We start from the raw sequence: 17,888 nt of genomic DNA on the forward strand, positions 1-17,888 counted from the left end.
GAGCAAGTCAGTCAGTTTAAAATTTCACAGTTAGCTTGCAGACTCTCTGCTAGGGCTGTGCAACTTTTTATTCCGTGAACTTTTAAGAGGATATGTTTGAAGCTGGGCTGCCACTGTAGTTCAACCCTTCCTGCCTTATTTTTCACTGCTGGTACTTTTTCCTTTCAATTAAAGTGCTTTTTACACCAAAATCAATAGAGTTGGAGTCTGAGTACACCTGATGTAACAGGTAGCTTTAAGGAAAAATAGGTTTGCATTTAGGGTATTTTTAGCTGATTTGCACCATAACAAGCAGTTTCTGTCTGTGGTCCTAAATGTGAGTGATAGGGGGTTTGTCACTCAGAGTCTTATCTGATGCAGAAGATTTCCTCCATCTGGAGCTTCTCTGTTCTGCCAAGTTCCATCCTTCCACAGAGAAGCTAGGAGGGTTGGATTGTTAATTAATAATATCCTAAGGATATTGTCTTAAGCCTCACGCTGTCAGTGCAGTAAAACAAAGCACTGATTTACTGAGGTTTTTTTCCTGTCTTAAAAGGCTACTTTTTTTTTTTTAACAACAAAAAAGGTTGTAGTTGCCACTACAACCTTGTTTATAGTGGCAAAACCTAGACATAGTGAAACTGCTGCATGTGCTGGAGGGAGGGAAAACCCCTGTCTTCCCCCCTCTGCCAGGAACAGAGTGTACATAAAACTGATAAGCTTGTTTAAGTTAAAAAACCCACAAACTAGGCTGAAAACAGTGTGCAGCACTTCCTAAACAGCAGTTCCCTGAGACATCCTAGGTGGCCTTGGTGTGCTGGCTGGGATGGATGTGTCTGTGGAGCTGTGGGAGGAGATGTGCTGGGGAACACCAGCCATGCACCCCCAGACACTGATTTCTAACTTTCTTTTTTTAGGGGAGCTACTTTTAACTTATATCAGCTGAACGCAGATCAAATTTGGGATGGATATGTCAAGCAATCCACAGACCACTGTCCTGATGAGGAATGAGTTGCTCAGACCTGCTTGCGTTCATTTCATACACCAAGATAATCACCTAGTGTTAGCATACAGGTGAGGGTATTAAAAAAGGAAAATCAATAAGACATATCAGAGGTGCCGTTCAAGTATAAAGTCCCTATCGTTTTCTTGACTCAGATTCCGCAATTACCAAAAATTAGCCCATTATATGCTCATGGTCCTTTCAAACCGTAGGGCAGCCCTGTGGGCAGGGAGCGTGGTGACAATGTGAGCCGCACTCTGTTCAAACACTGCCCGACAGAATTAAACGTAGGACTCCTCCAGCCTCCACATCTCCATTCAGGAGCTTGACAACAGCAGCAGCAGCATTATTTTAGTATAGATGTAAGTGCATTTTCCTGTCTTACAGCTTTTCTTAGCTGTTTGCTGGAGAGATCCAGATGTGCTTTTTTTGGTTGATTGAGGCAGCTGGGGAGATCCTCTTATTGCTGCAGTCTCCTCTGTGGCCAGCTGCGGGTGCTGGGTGTCACCGCAGCCCCGTCAGGTGCAGCAGGTCTGCCACCACAGTGATACTATCTGACTTTTCACGCAACTGGAGTCGGGGGACGACAGGGTCCTGGGGCCGCTCTGGCGGCAGGTTAATCTGTCCTGACAGCAGAGCTGTCAAGATACCTTTGCGTAATGGGCCTGGGGATAATTGGGTTTAGCACTCAAGGCCAAGCCGTGAACCCTGGGGCAAAGGGATGGATAATTGGGATTTCCCCCCCTGTGGGGATAAAAGCTCCTCTGCTTCTTGCACAGAGTTTGGGGTGATGAGCCAGAACTTGCAGACCCATCCTCACAGTGAAAACCCTTTCAGTATCACCCTCTCCTTGTTGACTTCTTTTCTTTTTCCCCTCCTAATGGTTAATTTCAAAGGAATATTTTAAGGAAAAAATCACATTGATATAAAACTTTTTTTTTTAAATTGTAGTCTTATACAGCATTTCTAACCATCCTTATGAAATAACAATAATAAAAGTTACAGAAGTCATAGTGGAAAGATGAAACATAATTATAGCAAAAAGTAATTTAAAATGCAAATTTGCCAGAGAAACTGAAAAAAAAAAAACCAAAACCAAACTACTAATAATCCAACCCTAATTGCAGTGCTTTCTCTCATCGTCACTTCAAAAGCTCTGCGTGTTACCTCCCTCCCTTCGGGACGGCCTCAGCCGCGGCTGTGCTGCCACACTCTGACCTCTCCAGCGAAATACGTTTGACCCGAAATAAAATGGATGAGAGAGGGGAAGGAGGAGGCTCAGGAGGCAGCGAAACGCAGCAGGTGCCCCCTCGCTTGGTCGTTGCCAGACGGGCTTGTGGCCACCGGTTGGCCATCGAAGGTGTCCTCAAGGATGTCACGGAGGCAACCACGCTTCGTGGTCTCGGTGAGTCTGGCCTTTTGTGAACGTCTGGGTGGTTTCTGGGGCTGTTTGCACTCGAGGTGCCTTGAAGCTTTCTGAAAGGCAGCGGCGTTTTTACAGCAGCAGTTGGCACCGCGGTTCCCATAAACCAGATTGGGCTCTGGCGGCAGCGGGCACTTGCGTTCGCATTAGCTGCGATGCGATGCAAATTCTGGAGCTGCAGGTTAGGGACTTGAAGGCAGGCGAGGGAGCTGCAGCCACTGGCCAGGGCTTGACAGCAGCAGGGCTGAGCAAAGGTTATTTATTTCCATGTAGCAGCATCGTAACGAAAAACTTATTGCCTCTGACAGGAGAGGAGCTCACCTGGCTCCTTCCCTGCTGATGGATGGGAAGGGGAATGAGCTTTTACTTGCCTGCAGAGAAGAAAAATCCATGAAGAAGCCCAGACCAAGCTCTCCTTGTTCGAAGGGCTGCCAGGAGCTCTTACAGACATTTTGGGGATGGGGCACTACCGAAGTAGTGATGGTCAGAGCGGAGGCGTGCTGTAAAATGAGAATGTTTGCTAAATGGTTTTTTTTTAAAGCAGAACTGAGTGGTAAGTGGGAACGCTTCCCTGCAGGCTGGCAGAAGGACACAGTTGGTATCACACGTTTTAGCAGCTGGCATGTTAATGAGGCCATTTTTATTGAAATGAGCTAAATACTATTAACATTTGTGGACTCCCAACTGATTTCTGAAGCATTTATTGAACTTCAAAAAGTGCTTCAAGAATCAATTAAAAATAGTTTTTTAGATTTGATAGAAAGAAGACCGAAGAATATTCTGCAGTCACATTTACACTTATCTGAACACATCTTACCTTTGTGTAGCTGACTTGAAACAGTTTCTTCTTTTTTTTATTTTTTTTCCTTTTTTTTCTGTGCTCTACATAACGCTTAAAAATATGTCTTTTGAGAAACCGATAAGGTAGTTTGTAGCCAATGTGACTTTGGTGGGTCCGAGTTTCCTGCACAGGAAGATGGTCGGTGTGCAGTTGAAAGAATATATGGCTTCCACCATACAGTGATTGCACTTGGCTATCTTTGGCAGTGGATTTAAAATAAATTTGTTAATTTGTTATTAAATTAAATATAAACATTAATAATTAAAATACTAATAAAATGGTTTATTCTGAAAAGAAAAAGCAGTAGAGAACTGCCTGTCTCGGTGTTGCAGGAGGAGCAGATGGCAACCAGCAGGCAGGTCTGGAGACCTCTCACCCCAGGCAGGTCTGGAGACCCACGCCAAACTCCACCACAGCACGGGATGGTGAAATGTTCTCTGCTCCTCTGGTGTCTCCACTGACTGCCCAAGAGCTGCAGCCAGCCCAATATTTAAAGCGCTGTGACAAAGTCGTATCGCTGCCTCTGGTTCTTACCTTGTCTCAAACTTGGCAATTATTGGCCACTATGATTATTTTTTCATCAGCTTCCTTTGAAGGAGAAAAACCAACCCCCCCCCCCCACAAAAAAAAAAAAAAACAAGCAAAAGAAACTCATGAAGAATACACATCACATACAAAAATAAACCAGTATGCATTAAAAGAGGCACTTGTATAAATATACCTAGAAGTGGTTGATTTTTTTTCCCCCTTTCCGCATTCAACTTGAATCCTTTCCCAAACATTAAAAATAGACTGGTCTGGAGGAAAGAGAAGGAAAGCAGCAGAAACACGCTGTCACTCAGGTGCCTTTAACATCAACCCTGCGTGTCCCCAGCTCTCCGAGCAGCTACCCGGCCGGTATCCTTGTGATGGGAGTGTGCCTCAGGATCATTTTGAATAACCAGAAATTTTCATCTGACTTTTTTGGGGGGAGATTCACATTATTCACTAAATTTGGCTCAATGAGGGCCCCGAGTACTCGAAGGGGTCAAAGGCTGGGAAGTGATTTGGGGTACGCAGGCAGCACAAACCCAGCTGGTCATGGCTTGTTGCTTTGAATATTGCATAAGTGACTTGAATGCTCGGTCTCTTTGGATGCTGAATGGTTTTATGGCAGCTCTGCCCTGAAAGCTTTACATGGCCGGGGTCCTCGTGGACTGGCCTCTTAGGTGGTCACGTTCACTAAAATTAATAGTGCTGTTCGATTGGGATGGGATTGTTCCCAGTAGTTGACTGTGCAAGAGCCTGCTGGAAGATAAAGCAGCTGAAAACCTGAAGTCAGCAAAAGAATAGGGCAAACAACTGATAGGTGTCTGGGCTCCTCTTCCCAACTTGGCCAAGAGGACCTCTGCAGAAAGCTCCGCCATTAGACACTATTTCACTTCTCTTTTAATTATTTTTCCCATGAGGATATGTACCTATGGCAGGGAGGTTTTGCTTAGGTGTGGCATGGGAGCAGACGCCCCAGGACCAGCAGCTGATGCTCTGTGGGGCTTGGCAGGTGCTCCATGCCACCGGACACAGCCGTGCAATGGAGGTGATGGCTGTTTTGGTGAGACCCATGCGAAAATGGCAGGCTTCTTGGCATCACCAGCTGCGTGGTGCCCCACTGAAAGTGCAGTCTCTGGTGGTTGGTTTTGAGAGGCCCCTCAGCCTCCCTAAAAAAAAAAAAAAGGCACATGAAATGGAGAAAAGCGTGTTTTAAAGATATGAAGCAAATGCAGGAGTATTTGTCTGAACTCTGCTCTCTGATGTCGCAGAGTGGTTAAAGTGAGGAAGCAAAAGGTTGAATGCTTTTAGTGCTTAAATAATTAATTCTTGGCACAAATGAAGCGTAAGGACTGATGGTGACCAGACCTAGCACTGCCTGTGTAGCAGTGGGCACAATTAGATGAGCAAAACCAGGTAATGTGGAACTCTTAGGTTTAGTTCATTTGTGTCAAAGGACCTTGAAATCCTGTGATGGTGCTGTAGCATCCTCCCCTTCCTCACCCCTACCCCCCAAAAAATAATAATAGAAAAAATGCAGCTTTAAATAGAAATCTCTCTGCCTGTGGAATTGTATTAAAAAAAAGGCGTGACTGAGTAAACATGAACTAAAAGGGCTGAATTTATCCTTCCTGTAACTTTGGCAGAGCTGATGCTATGGTCTGTGTCTGTGCGGGTGAAGTCATCGTGAATGGTAAAGGGGATGGCTTTATAGTAGATGGCTGTAAACGTTTGCAGATATTCTGCTTTGCCACCAGAAGCATATTACTGTTGTGCAGATTTTCAGTACCGTGTGTCACATAAAACACAGAAATAGGACAAAGGAAGCTCTGTTTGGTTAAATGACCATATATTGAGCATTTGTCATAAACACAGTTTTGTAAGGCATTGGGAAACTGCTATCACTTACATTTTAAGAGCTTACTTGTAGACCAGCAGTCTCTAGGAAAACACAGTTTGAATCTTATTTTTTTTTGCAATGGGGTAGTTTAAAGGGTTGGTTTGGGTGAATTTTTGCTTTGTGATTCACTGTTCTGGATCATAAGCAAAGTTATTGTTGTGCTGCTGTTTCTTCAGGAATGGTATTGCTATTTTTTACTTCCCTGTGAATGGCAATAACATAAAGAAAGCTGGCATCAAGGATTGTGTTTTATACGAAAAGAAAGAGGAAAGATGAAATGGCTACATATGGCAACATGGACAGTTTCCAACTGAATGGGGAAAAAAAAGAGTCCGATTTTTGCAGCATATACAGAGAATTGAACTGTATTTTTATGCAAATGCTTTAGAAAATGCAGCTCAGCAAAGGCTCTTTTCCTGCCATTGGCTGGAAAGCATTTTGAGCGCCTAAAGACTCGCATTTTCCACAAGAACTTCATGAGAAAGAATATAAAGAGGTAATAGAGCGTCTAAAAACATTATGCCTAACACAGTTTTTTTTTTTTTATACTCAAGTTTCATCTCAAGAGTCAGCTAAGAGGAGGAAGCACTATCGTGTCTTTGACAAGCCCAACTAATGATTGTTCCTTGCTGTTTTAACGTTTTTGTTGAGAAATGCAGGTCAAGAGCAATTTGTTTGTGGAGTAAAAGACAAGAAAGATGGTGTACGTTTGATGGTCCTGCTAGCAGCAGAACCCCCTGACCTAAAAACCCTTTGGGACAGCACAACCTGGACGCAACGTTGGGATGCGGATGAGTGTGGCCCCAGATTAGGGTGCTCCTTGGAGAAAGGGCTTAAGGAGCTGGGCCTCTTTACCAGCACGGGTGGGACGGGCAGACCTCCCAAGTGTTCTGTTCATACGAAAATAAATCACGCAGCGTTAAGGCTGGAAGCGCGTGCAGGGTGCCTGAGGGCATGTATCAAAGAAAATTTTCTAAAACAAGCCCAAAGGAAATAAACTTGCTTTTGCAGTCTTCCAGAAGGGGTACAAGAGGAGTCTTAGGCTGCCTGGCTGTCACTGTAACTTCTCCATGTATCTGTTTGCCATTAGAGTTAATTGTGACTGAAGGAGATGGTCTCCCGCGGATAGGCAGAAAGTGGCAATATATAAGCGTAAACCAGACAGAGGAGCGGCAGGCGAGAGACCTTGCAGAGGAAGGGAGCTGGTAGGTGAAATATAGAGCTGTGTTTAGTGCTGACACTTGTTTTATATGCAGTGCAACAGGAAGGCTAGAGGTGGCCGGCAGTGCCATTTCTCAGCGCCGGGTGAAGCGCAGATGCAGGGCACGATTCCACCCATGGAAGCCAGGAGGGGATGGCACCAGATCGCCTCTGGTTGTGTTAAGCTGCTAGGGTTTAAAAGTTGGCTCCAAACATATTAGATTTGATCGGCTGGATGTCTGCCTGCTTTAAAAGAAAAAAAAACGAAGAGTGAAATTAGGTATTTTGACAAACAGTTTGAGCCCTTCTGTATGTTTTCATTTTTAGCATTAACTTCAGTGCCCTTCCTGTAATTTCAAACATCTATAAGGAGATGAGTGGAAAAAAAAAAAAACAAAAATGTATCATCATCTTATAGAATACATTAAAAGCTGGCCAGCATTCCTCTTAAATGACACTGCTCTGCCTCCCTCCTACCACCATGTTTGTCCATCATTTATGGATAAATGTTAAAATGACCTGTTGGGATGAAAATTTCCTCATCACAGAGCCAAAGCTACTACTAGAAACACTGAGGCTGAGAATGTGCATTTCTCTGCTGGCAGCAGGCAGGCAGCGTACATTGAGTTCTGTTAGGTAAGCATTTTACCAAAACTACTTTACTACTTTCTGTAGTAGTACCTCAAAAATGCGTTCCCGTACTCACAGAGGTGGGAAGCAATTCAGCGTATATTTTCTTTCCTACATTCTCTTTATTAATACTGCTAAAGAAATTGTTCTGGACAGAAGAGAGAACCCTATTTTGGTTATAGGTATACACTTCAGGGCTGCCCACGTTACATCACCAGCAGCCAGCTTAAGCCAGAGGGCTTTTAAAGAACTGACGTTTTCCTTGGTTCTTTGCCATGGAGAATGCTAGGGACAATGAAGGAAGCTTACAAAGAGACATACTCTTGTAATTACCTGAGTAGCACCAAGAGACCATTAAATTCATCCCATCCTTGCAGCAGTGGTGGGACATGTTGGCGCAGGGCATGCTGCCACATGTTGAATTTGCAGGGGTGAGAAAAGCCATTGCTGTGGCTGGTGGCTGCTACACATTGCTGATGGCAGGAGTTGCACCAGAGGAGCTGAGGATATGTTTAAGGCAAAATTTGCTGACAACAGCCACAGTCCCAATATCGAATGCAGTCCTGGGTAGTGGGAGAGCCCTGCTTTGGTGCTCTGCAGCTCTCCTTGGCTCCCCGGGTATCTCATGGTACATTCCCCAGGCTGAAATTAAGCAGAGTCAAAGCCTTGTAGAAAAACAGCAATTTCTGCACAGGGCGGACTATGCATGTGTGCGTGCAGTGTGACGGTATGGGTGATTTTGGGAAAAGGTGTGGTAAACATTTCGGTGATGGTGGCTTATTAAATAGAGGTTGAAGAAGGTGTGATGAAAAGACACACTAATGGATTGCCTACATAGAAGCTTAGAGCAGAGGTAATACATGGCCCCAGAAGTTAATATAAATGGCTTAATATTTGCAGATTTTATGTCAGGCACTGATAACCAAAAGAAGAGGATTGGAAAACATGCCAATCTCAGGAGGAATGAACAACAAGGAAAAAAAAAACAGGCATCGGACTCTCTCCCTGCTGAGCGCCATTGACCACTGAATTCAGAAAGCTCCCACAAGGTCAGACTTGTGATTTATTTCATATTGGGGATACCATTTGGGGCGATATACCAAGGAGAAGCGTGCTATATTGACAAGCTGTGCTGATGCTTTAAAGCTTAAGGTGTTGCTGATTTCCAGCTTGCTGGGTAAAGAGGCTAAGATTTTGTGCTTTGTTTCAATCGTGATTACAGCACGATGGGCTGATGGTCTTTCTGTGGTTGCTTCTTCACAAGAGTCACTGTTTTTTGTCTTTTTCATGTATATCAGCCACATAACTGTCTGGAAATAGCCTTTAGAAATGAGTATGGAAGAAAACTGCAAAGATCAGTACTTAAACACTTGTATGGACTATCTCTGTAAGTCCTGGAGCTGTCTGCACCTTCACCACTGCCAAATCCCAAGCCGAAGGGGGGCAAGAGCATTTCTGGAAGCCCTAGCTCTGGGATTCCTGCAATTCTTGCTTTCCATTAAAAGAACAAGTTTCCAGCTGCTGTGATTGCAAAGAAAAGGTTGAAAATGTAAGCCCTAAGTATGCAAAAGCAACAGATGCAACTATAAAAAATATGATTTTTTTTTCCATTTAGTCCTGTTTCGAACTACTCCTCCTTTCTCCAAGCGGCTGATTCATTCTTTTGAATAGATTGTGTTGGCAATACTGTGTTTTTGTTCCCCAAGGGATAACTTCAGAGCTTTGCTTTCAAAACCACTTTGCCCAGTTTAGACATCTCTTAGAAAAACTAAATGAGAAGGAATTTGTAAGAAAAATTAATGATCTGGTACATAAATTTTTCACAACCTCGCACACGGATGGAGTGGGTTTGTAGAGTTACAGAACTGCGGTGACTAATAATAGTAATAAAGGGTTTGATTGTATCATGTGGTTAAAGATAGTCATAATACTCTAATTGTCTTTGCAGTTTTCCCACTCCTTGCTGTGACATCAGCCCATCCCCAGACCATTACATCCTGCTCATGGCTCTTCTTTGTTGATAAATAATGAGTCATTATACGCCTTGCTCTATGACTTGCACAGCTGTATTGCCAAATTTTCCTCTCTGCAGAATGAATCCCCCTTTCCAAGGATTTAGTGTGCCTTTAAAATGGCAAAGTTTATCTGGCAACACACGTGCCCTTTAGCAGAGGATGGACTGGGTGAAATAAGGCTCCTGCTGGATGTTTTGTACTGGGAGCAGGCTCACCTACAGTAAACTGTATGTTTTTATTAATGACTAAACACTGCTACTTTGTACTGATGGTGCAAGCCACCACGTGCCAGGATTGGAGCTGGGAAATCCCAGGGCTGGGATTTCCATGGACTTTCTTGTAGGGCACATCGGAGCCAAAGACTCCAGAGCCCTGCTGTGACTCAGGCATCTAAACTACATGCTGTATCTTAGGATGCTTATGTGTAAACAGATGCACAAGGACATTACATGTTTTATCCACAAACACAAAACTGAATTGGTAGTACTGAAATCAAAACTTGTTCTACAGCCTGCTGCTAGCTACGTGACACTTAGGAAGCTCTCCTAAAAAACTTGGACATGAAATCTAAAACAGATACTAATATGTATTAAAAAGTACAAGAAAGAGTTACAGTGTTTTCCAATATGACAAAAATAATTATGCACCCTATGCTTTGACACTGAGTACATTCAAGAATGAAGGCTGTGTGAAGCCTGGCACTTTAAATAGTGGATTTGCGTAGTGGGAAGATAGTGGTTTTCTTTCATTCTAATTTAAAAATATGATCAAGCATGTGGCACAGCAAACTTGCAGTGATCAAGAACTGCTACACTAATATGAATGTCTTGCCAATGGACAGTGTTCAATGCAGGATGCCTACTTTGTACAGATGACTTGGGGTAGATAGAGGAGTGAAGGGAAGACCCAAGGGTATAACAGATATTCAGTGAAGCAGGATATGTGATTCGTTTGTTTTTCCTTCCTCGCATTAATAAATCATGCTTCTCGTGCTTGCAAACCAAAGGAAGGTCAAGAGATAGGGTGGCCTGGGGAGCGGTGGTGAGTGTCCCTGGATGAAGGAGGGACAGGTGAAAACGAGAGCAAAGAGTGGGGTTGCTGAGTTGCTTTCAGGCCAGGTGGATAGCCTCCAGCCCCTGCTCATGTCTCTGTCTTCATGCCATCCCTTTGCTCTCGCTAGATTTGGAGCCCCAAATCCACCAGCTGTCAGACGAAAGTTCACCTCAAGCTGGCCTGGGGTGTGTGACAGGGTGTCTCTTCCGACACACCTTCTGCTGAAACTACAACCCTCTGCCTTCACCAAAACGCCATTATTTCACAGCAAAGCCCTTCACCGCTTGTGTACGTGCTGCTTTCTGCCCCACATCACAGCCTCCTCCACATCCCGCTGGGGCTGGAGGCCGCCAAGAAGCCCTGTTGGTGGTGACGGCAAACCTCCACTCCCTGGCCCCATTTTGGAGTCGTGCTGGCTCTGCGGGACAGCGAGGCACCCTGAGGGCAGTGCGGTGAGCCCTTTGGGATAAATGAGAATTATAAATGATAATTATAAAACTCCGTGAGCCTTCCCTCCCCGCCATGTTGTGCAGCTGGCGGTTAAAACATGATTATGCCCTAAACACCCCTTTAACAGCCTAGTCAGCGCCGTAGCTCTGCCCTTCCCCGATTCTTATCTCCGAAAAGGGGACAAAAAAAAAGAGAAATAAAGCCCTCCCCGCGGGATTTACACCGCGACACCCGGGCTCTCCTCAGCGGGCCGCGGGGCGCCGGGGCGGGGCGGGCGGCGGCGGCGGGGGGCGGCGGCAGGGGGCGCTGCGGCCCCGCCGTTGCGGCGGCGTTGGCGCGGGGGCGGCGGGAGCCGTGATGCTAATTGGAGCCGACACGCGGCTCCTCCATCATCCTCCGGCAGCCCCCGCCGGCTCGCAGCGCCTGGGAGGCCGCCGCCGGGGAAGGTGTTGCCGCCGGGAGGCCGCCCCCCCGCCCGGGGCGAGGCCCTGGAGCCGCGCCGTGCTGTGCCGTGCTGTGCCGTGCTGTGCAGTGCTGGCCCGGCGGCCATGTTGTCCCCCGGCGGGCGGCCGTGGCGGAGGCCGCGCTCCCCAGGGGCGTGACGAAGCAGAAAGCTGCGGGGAGAACACCCGCAGCTCTGGCTGTGTAATAATTAAGCTTAAAAGTCCCGCCCGCCACCCGCTTTTTAAAATAAAATTTAAATCCCGGGTGTTGTGTGTGCAAATACTGGCACGGTTCACGTAAATACTAAAGATCGCGGAGGTGCCAGCCCCGCGGACAAACGCCGGCCATGCCTGTGCCCTGCTGAGGTGAGGGGGAAGCACCTCGCCACAGCCGCCCCCCTGTCCCCAAACGGCACCCTGTGGAGCCCGGTGGCACCGAGTGGTGTCCGGGTCTCTGCCCCAGGGGTTGGAAGTATGGCTGGTTTTCCTTGGGGAGATGTTGGCGGCCCAGCTGGTGGGGGTGGGAGTAGTCCATAAGGCTGGCCCCTACCCTGCTTGGCAGCTTTACACCTGAAGCTTTTTTGAAGGCAGTATTTAACCAGATAGACTTCTTTCAGCTGGGTAGTAGTTGAGGGGGAAAGTACCAAGTAACTGGGTGATGCCTCAAGCTCGTGTCTGTCTAGGTACCAGTACTTCTGGAAGTAATATAAACACCTTTTCAGGTTGTATCAGAGCTCCTTGATGTAGAGGAGGAATTGGAGCATTCAGCAAGGCCACTCGTCAGTAGGAGAAGCTGCCAAGTGCCTGCTCATCCCTCCTATCACACCCCTCCAGTGGCCTGTCTATGAGGTAGTTTTTGCTCTGTGCATGTTCTGAGGGAAGGTTTGTGGTGATTTTGCTCCTGGGCTGTGCAGGACCCCCAGGCCTTGCAGAATTTACATATAATGTGTGTGTTTGGAAGGGCAGGACAGAGGTTATCAGGGGCTACTGGTTCTGGGTCCTTCTGTCCACCGCTGGCATTAGCGGATGAGCCCTGTCTGTCTCTTTATTCATGTAGAGACTTATATTTTCCTAGGCACAGGATACAAACTAGGCTTGCAAGGGACTGCTTGCTTTTACAGGTTTGCCAGAATTGGGAATTTGAATTGACCAATTTCAGTCTTAAAGGTTTGGACTCTAAGGTTATTCCCACCCTCATTTTAAGCAGGTGTAAATCCAGAGTTAACTCCACTGAAGGAAGAGTTATGTGGCACAAAGCCACTGTGCATGTCTGTGAGCAGGTACAACTGACAGAAATAAAAATAAGGAAGTAGTGGTGAATAAGCCGGGCACCTTACTTTCAGCCATAGTAAGCAGGGTATCTGAGAAGCAGATGTTCTCCGTCTTGCAAGTGGTAGTCTCTAGCTGAACGTGGCTGAGAAGGCAGTGAGGTCCCCTGAAGGCCTTGTGAGGTGTGAATGTATATACAGGTTTTAATGATGTCTTAGAGGCAGAGTCCCCGCGATCTGATCCCTACATGCAGAATTACAGTATTAGATACACTGCCAGACAAGTGATAGGCATGAATTGGCTTTACAGAGATCGGCCATTACATGTCTCCTTGTGTCTACCATAAGCTATTAATCAAAGTTAATGGATGTACTCTTCTGCAGCTTTGTTCTCTCAGGGCAGATTTATAACCCCAGGTTGGTCCCATAAGCACGGGTGCCATACATTACACCTCCTGATGATGTCTAGTGCTGGAGTGCAACATGTAAAGGGCTCCTTTACAACTGATGGTGGAGTCATTTTTGACAGGACTAGGCAGCTCTACTGCCCAGGGAATGGTTGCGCATTAGCAGGATGACAAAGACTAGGTTTCTCCTGCCCTTTCGCTCTAACACGCTCCCTGATACCAGAGAATAGCTGTGTGCTGGACTGGGACAATACTTCTCTGACCAAATGAGCCCAAAACAAGCATGAGGAGAAACTCTTCACCCAGTCGCTGCTCCTCTGTTGTTACTGCTTGGACTTCAGGTAAGCCTGACCTCTAAGAATATTTCATTGTCAAATACTTCTGTTTTTCTTCTTCCTACAGCCACCTAGAAAAGACTGCTCATCTTATGCATTAGAGAGGTTTGCTGTACAGGAATTTCTTAGTGTTTTCTTTATTTAAATAGCCTTTTCTGTTTCTTTGCATTGATTTCTTCTCTGGTATCGCACAGTCACCTAGAATGGAAGGCAAGGATGTATCTATTTATCTTTGCTGTTACACTGTCAAAGAACATCCACCATTCCCCAACAAGAATTTTATTTATTTTTTGTGTGTGTTTACTTTTGGATCTTCACTTGCACTCCCAGCCCCTGCACATTTTAATGCCTTCTTAGATATTCTCTTTTCAAAATCCATCAAGTTTTTGCTTCCTCCCCCCCGCAAGCTTCCGCCTTTACCTTCTGGAGTTCTTTTTGAATTTCTTCTTTTTCATTCCGTGGCTGTTTGAAGTCCTGGTTCTGCTTTGTCATTGTGTCTCCCAGCGTCTTCATGTTGGCTGTCAGGTTCCTCTTCACAGATTCACTTTTTAGCCATCTTCTCCAATAAAAACATTGCCCAGAAAAAGCTGCTGGTAAACTTTGAAGGGGCTTGCTATCTCTTCTAGTGCTTCAGGGGTGTTTAGTTTGCCCATGCCCTATAGCCTTTTCAGTTTGGAGCTGAGAATTACCTGGAGTAGGTCACTGCAGTGTGACAGGTTTTTGTTCTTTTTAGTGTTCATGTTTTTTTTTGTTTGTTTATTTTTTATTATTTTTTTTACATCTCTTTGCAAATGCTGTACAAGCTGAGTGTCATTCTGGGAACAGCACATCTTCTGTAGTGTTGCTCCTCAGGGGTATGGGCTCATACACCTCAAACACCTGCAAGTTCTGCACAGATTTTGTATTCAGTAACTTTGTCTTTAATAATCTGTCCCTTAAAGCCTTGGTTGTCTAAGGAAGGTCTATGAAGATGGGTTAATAAACAACAGCTTGCATCATTGCTGTGGTCCACGGAAGCAAACTCTTTTGTGGATAGTAGATAGTTGTATAGAGCATAGATACTGGCCAGTGCCTTGTTCTGCATGTGACAAAGGTCTGGAGGTAGGTTCTGCTGGAGCCAGTTGTGCTGTAGAAGCTCCTGAATCCAATTTTGCTTGTTGTGTGGAAATACAGGAGCCAAGTACAAACCCAGACAGTCCTGATAGAGTTGTATGAAACCAATAATGGCGATGGTTTCCAGGTGTGCCCATTGCCAGTCGTACCATTTAAGTAACGTGCTACAACAGGCTTGCAGGAGTGTGCTGGTGGCATCACGTGGACTTTACTGCCAACAGTGGAAATCCGTCTGTACCTTTCATTTCACGTGGACACCGCAGCAGGACCAAAGCATAAATCAACTTCTGAGTGAGGAACTGTGGCTGTGGTTTTACTCACAGGAGAACAAAATAAAGCAATGGGGTCAGTGCCTACAGTGAGTAAGTGAGGCTACTAGTCTGCCCTTCCGAGGATAACGTTTGGGTCTCTTCTACCTTTGTGGATGAGTCAGAAAAAAAAAATCCTCAATCACATTTTTTGATCCATAGTGACTGAGTAAATGAGTTTTCTAACTTGAAAACTTGTCTCTCTTTTTAGGCAAAAGTCTGGTTGCTGGATTTCTATACTTCCAGTTCTTCCTAGAGGTGGACCTAGGTGGGCAAAGTGTTATGAAGTGGTAGATTTGATGAAGAAAACAAACTTTTCAAGGAGACCTGATCTGTTTTGGTGTGACATGAAATTTGGTGAAGGCTTATTGCAAGACAAAAAAAATCACAGAAAAGAAGAAAAGGTTTAAAAAATGATTTAATTTTGTGTGCCCTTTTTTTTCCTTTTCAGGTCAAAAATAGGGAGTAGAAGATTTAATACATTAAAGGCAAACATTTCCCTCCCCCCTCCCCCCTTTTTTTTCCTTAGCCATAATTTCCACCCCCCTTAGCTTTTATTTCAAGTAGATTCAACTGAAATTTTTTCTACCCATGATTGTTTTTTGTTTGGCCGTTGAACCAGATAATCCAATATTTGCACAGCTCTCCCTGGAGCTGCACAAAGAGGTAATGCTGTCATTATGATAGGTAGACCTCAGGAGATAGCGTGGAAACACAGGGTCTCCTAGCAGAAGCTCCCTGGCCTTTAAATGTTCGCTCTCAGATCTTCAGGATTTCCCTGCAGATCTCTGGGCTGTGTTATATTAGAGGGGTTGAAGTGTTGAGGGGGCTACACTTTCCCAAAGGAAGCCAGAGGAAAAATGCTATTCAGCACCAGGGCATGGAGTTCTTGGACTGTTCATGAGTATTTTTCCCCTAGGGAAAGATAAGGTTTCTAGTGCTAAATGGCAGGATTTATTCCTATATATGTTTGAGATTTATTTTCTTTGTGTTTTGTTATTGTTCTGAAAACAAGGTTATTTATATACATATATACCTCTTGTCACTGGTTCTTTTGTAGGTCAATGTACCTCGTTCTGTTTGTACAAAAATATTTGTTCTTAATTAAACTCACCTTTTCCTGTTTGCACCAAAACATCATGGGCTCATGAAAATTGCCTGACCCATGAAACTGTCTGCTTGGGCAGATGGCTTTTTCATGTCTATCCATTTGCATGTGGAAATTCAAAGTCTTACTTCTCTGTCTTAGGAAGGTAGTTGTATAAATTGTCAAAGCAAACGCCCACTGTTACATGCAGCTATATAAGTAGGTTTCGTGCTTGTGAAATTTGTTTGCACAAATACTCTAAGCCACCAAATTCTCCACCCAAACCTGCCACAGTTGCTCAGATCTTCCAACAATTACAGTCTAATTAGACCTGGCATTCAAAGTTGCCTCCAGCATTTGAAACAAAAGTAATTTAGTCGTAATAAAAGTGGTAGATTGACAGCTCTAGAGGCTGAACTCGGTTCATCTGCAAAACATACTCAAGGTGGGAAGGAGCTACAAGAATAGCCGCAGTGACTGTCTGAAGGGCTTGACCCCTGCCTTGAAATGACAGCCTCCAAGGGATGAACATATGGGTAATTTTCTACAGGTCCCTCTACTGTCACTGCCAAGAGTGCTGCTAATTACTGACAATAATTAGTATATTGTGTGTAGTATGAATACTTTTCCACTAGGAAAAACACCTGATTCATTGTACAGCAACCATCAAATGCCCATCGTGTAGTGACAGCGTTTAGTAAGTTAAGAATTATTCTGAACGTGCACCACAGCTGGTGGGGTGAAAGGCTTTATCCTATTACCAGTCCCCAGAATCGTTCTAGTCTACGGCGTGTGAGGCACAGGGCTGTGATTACCAATTCATTTCATAAAGGCCAACCATTTAAAATTCTCTCAAACTAGCAGCTGCTTGAGGAATGAAAAAGCACTTGGGTCTGGACAAATATTTTTTTCTTCTTCTGGGTTAATTTAAAAAGAAAAACAACAATTCTTTCCCCTGACAAATGAGACTTTCAATCAGCATTGAGCTATCGCTGCAGAAGGATAACCTGTCTTTGCTTACTTGACATATGGGATCCTTCCACTTCCAGAGGTGGAAGTCATGGTTAGGCTGAAGAGCACTTGACAAAATAAGTCGCTTCATGTTACTAGTCCATAAGAGGAATCATTTGGGTTTAATGGGGAGAAAAGAATAGGCAATCCACCCACTTTAGTTTTTTTGTGGTGCTGTTGAATTCTTTTATTGCTGTTGCTTATAACCACAGACAGAGGCAAGAAAGACTTATCCCGCTTTCCCCTCTCTTCCCTCTCCTTCTGTGCATTGGCTTCTATGCTCTAAAATACTCATTTATGATGTAGGAGGGACCACGAGTGACTTCTGAAATCTGACGGGTTTCCAGATGCTGAGTTAGAATGCTCCTCATTGCAGGAGGCATACCGTAGTTCAGTAGGCAGCAGGATTACAGGAGGTATATTTACCTTCAAGAATACTCATTTTCCCTATCTAATTATCTCTTCATCTGCTGAGTCAGGAGGAAAATCAAAATCATCTTCTGGTTTAGATTGTGTTTTCTCAGGACTGACACGAGAATTCTGGGTGACGTTCTCAAAAGCATTCAATTTAGTCGATCAAGAGACTGTGGCTTTTAGGAGCATCTGTTCCTCGGACGTCTTAGGGACATTAGAAAACAGTACCAATGGTTTGGAATAGGCAGAAGATTGCTGCCTTTATTGCCATCAGTATAGGGTAAGATCGCCATTTATGCTTTCAGATGAGGCTTTGAAAATGATGATTTCGTACATTCTAACTGGAAACCAAGCTGTCGATGAGACGTGTTTCAAAAGAGTAAGAGTTTGCACTAATATTTCCACTATACTTTTTTTATTTGTCTCTCTGCAATATATTTTCCTGACAGCCACAAACTACTGCAGAGGAGGAAGAAGGTG

At 44.8% G+C, this 17,888-nt stretch overlaps 1 protein-coding gene across 8 annotated transcripts in view; it reads left to right on the top strand.

The window, feature by feature from the left end:
• The first annotated feature begins 11,342 nt into the window (after window positions 1-11,342).
• Window positions 11,343-17,888, top strand: part of LOC308194590 (uncharacterized protein) — a 39,331-nt gene continuing 32,785 nt past the window's right edge. For 3 of the 8 annotated variants that reach the window (XR_013950686.1, XR_013950687.1, XR_013950688.1), the window contains exons 1-2: window positions 11,354-12,314; window positions 13,364-13,481. Coding sequence is in view for 4 of the 8 variants with exons in the window: in XM_080590708.1 (XP_080446834.1) it covers window positions 13,424-13,481 (58 nt within the window). In the remaining 4 variants the exon portion in view is untranslated. Of the gene's footprint in view, window positions 12,315-13,321; window positions 13,482-17,888 lie in introns of all 8 variants that reach the window. The other 5 variants (XM_080590708.1, XM_080590707.1, XM_080590706.1 and 2 more) reach the window with 5 other exon arrangements.

The sequence above is a fragment of the Anser brachyrhynchus genome (genome assembly GCF_964034855.1).
Source record: "Anser brachyrhynchus genome assembly, chromosome: 4".
NCBI classification, from domain to species: domain Eukaryota; kingdom Metazoa; phylum Chordata; class Aves; order Anseriformes; family Anatidae; genus Anser; species Anser brachyrhynchus.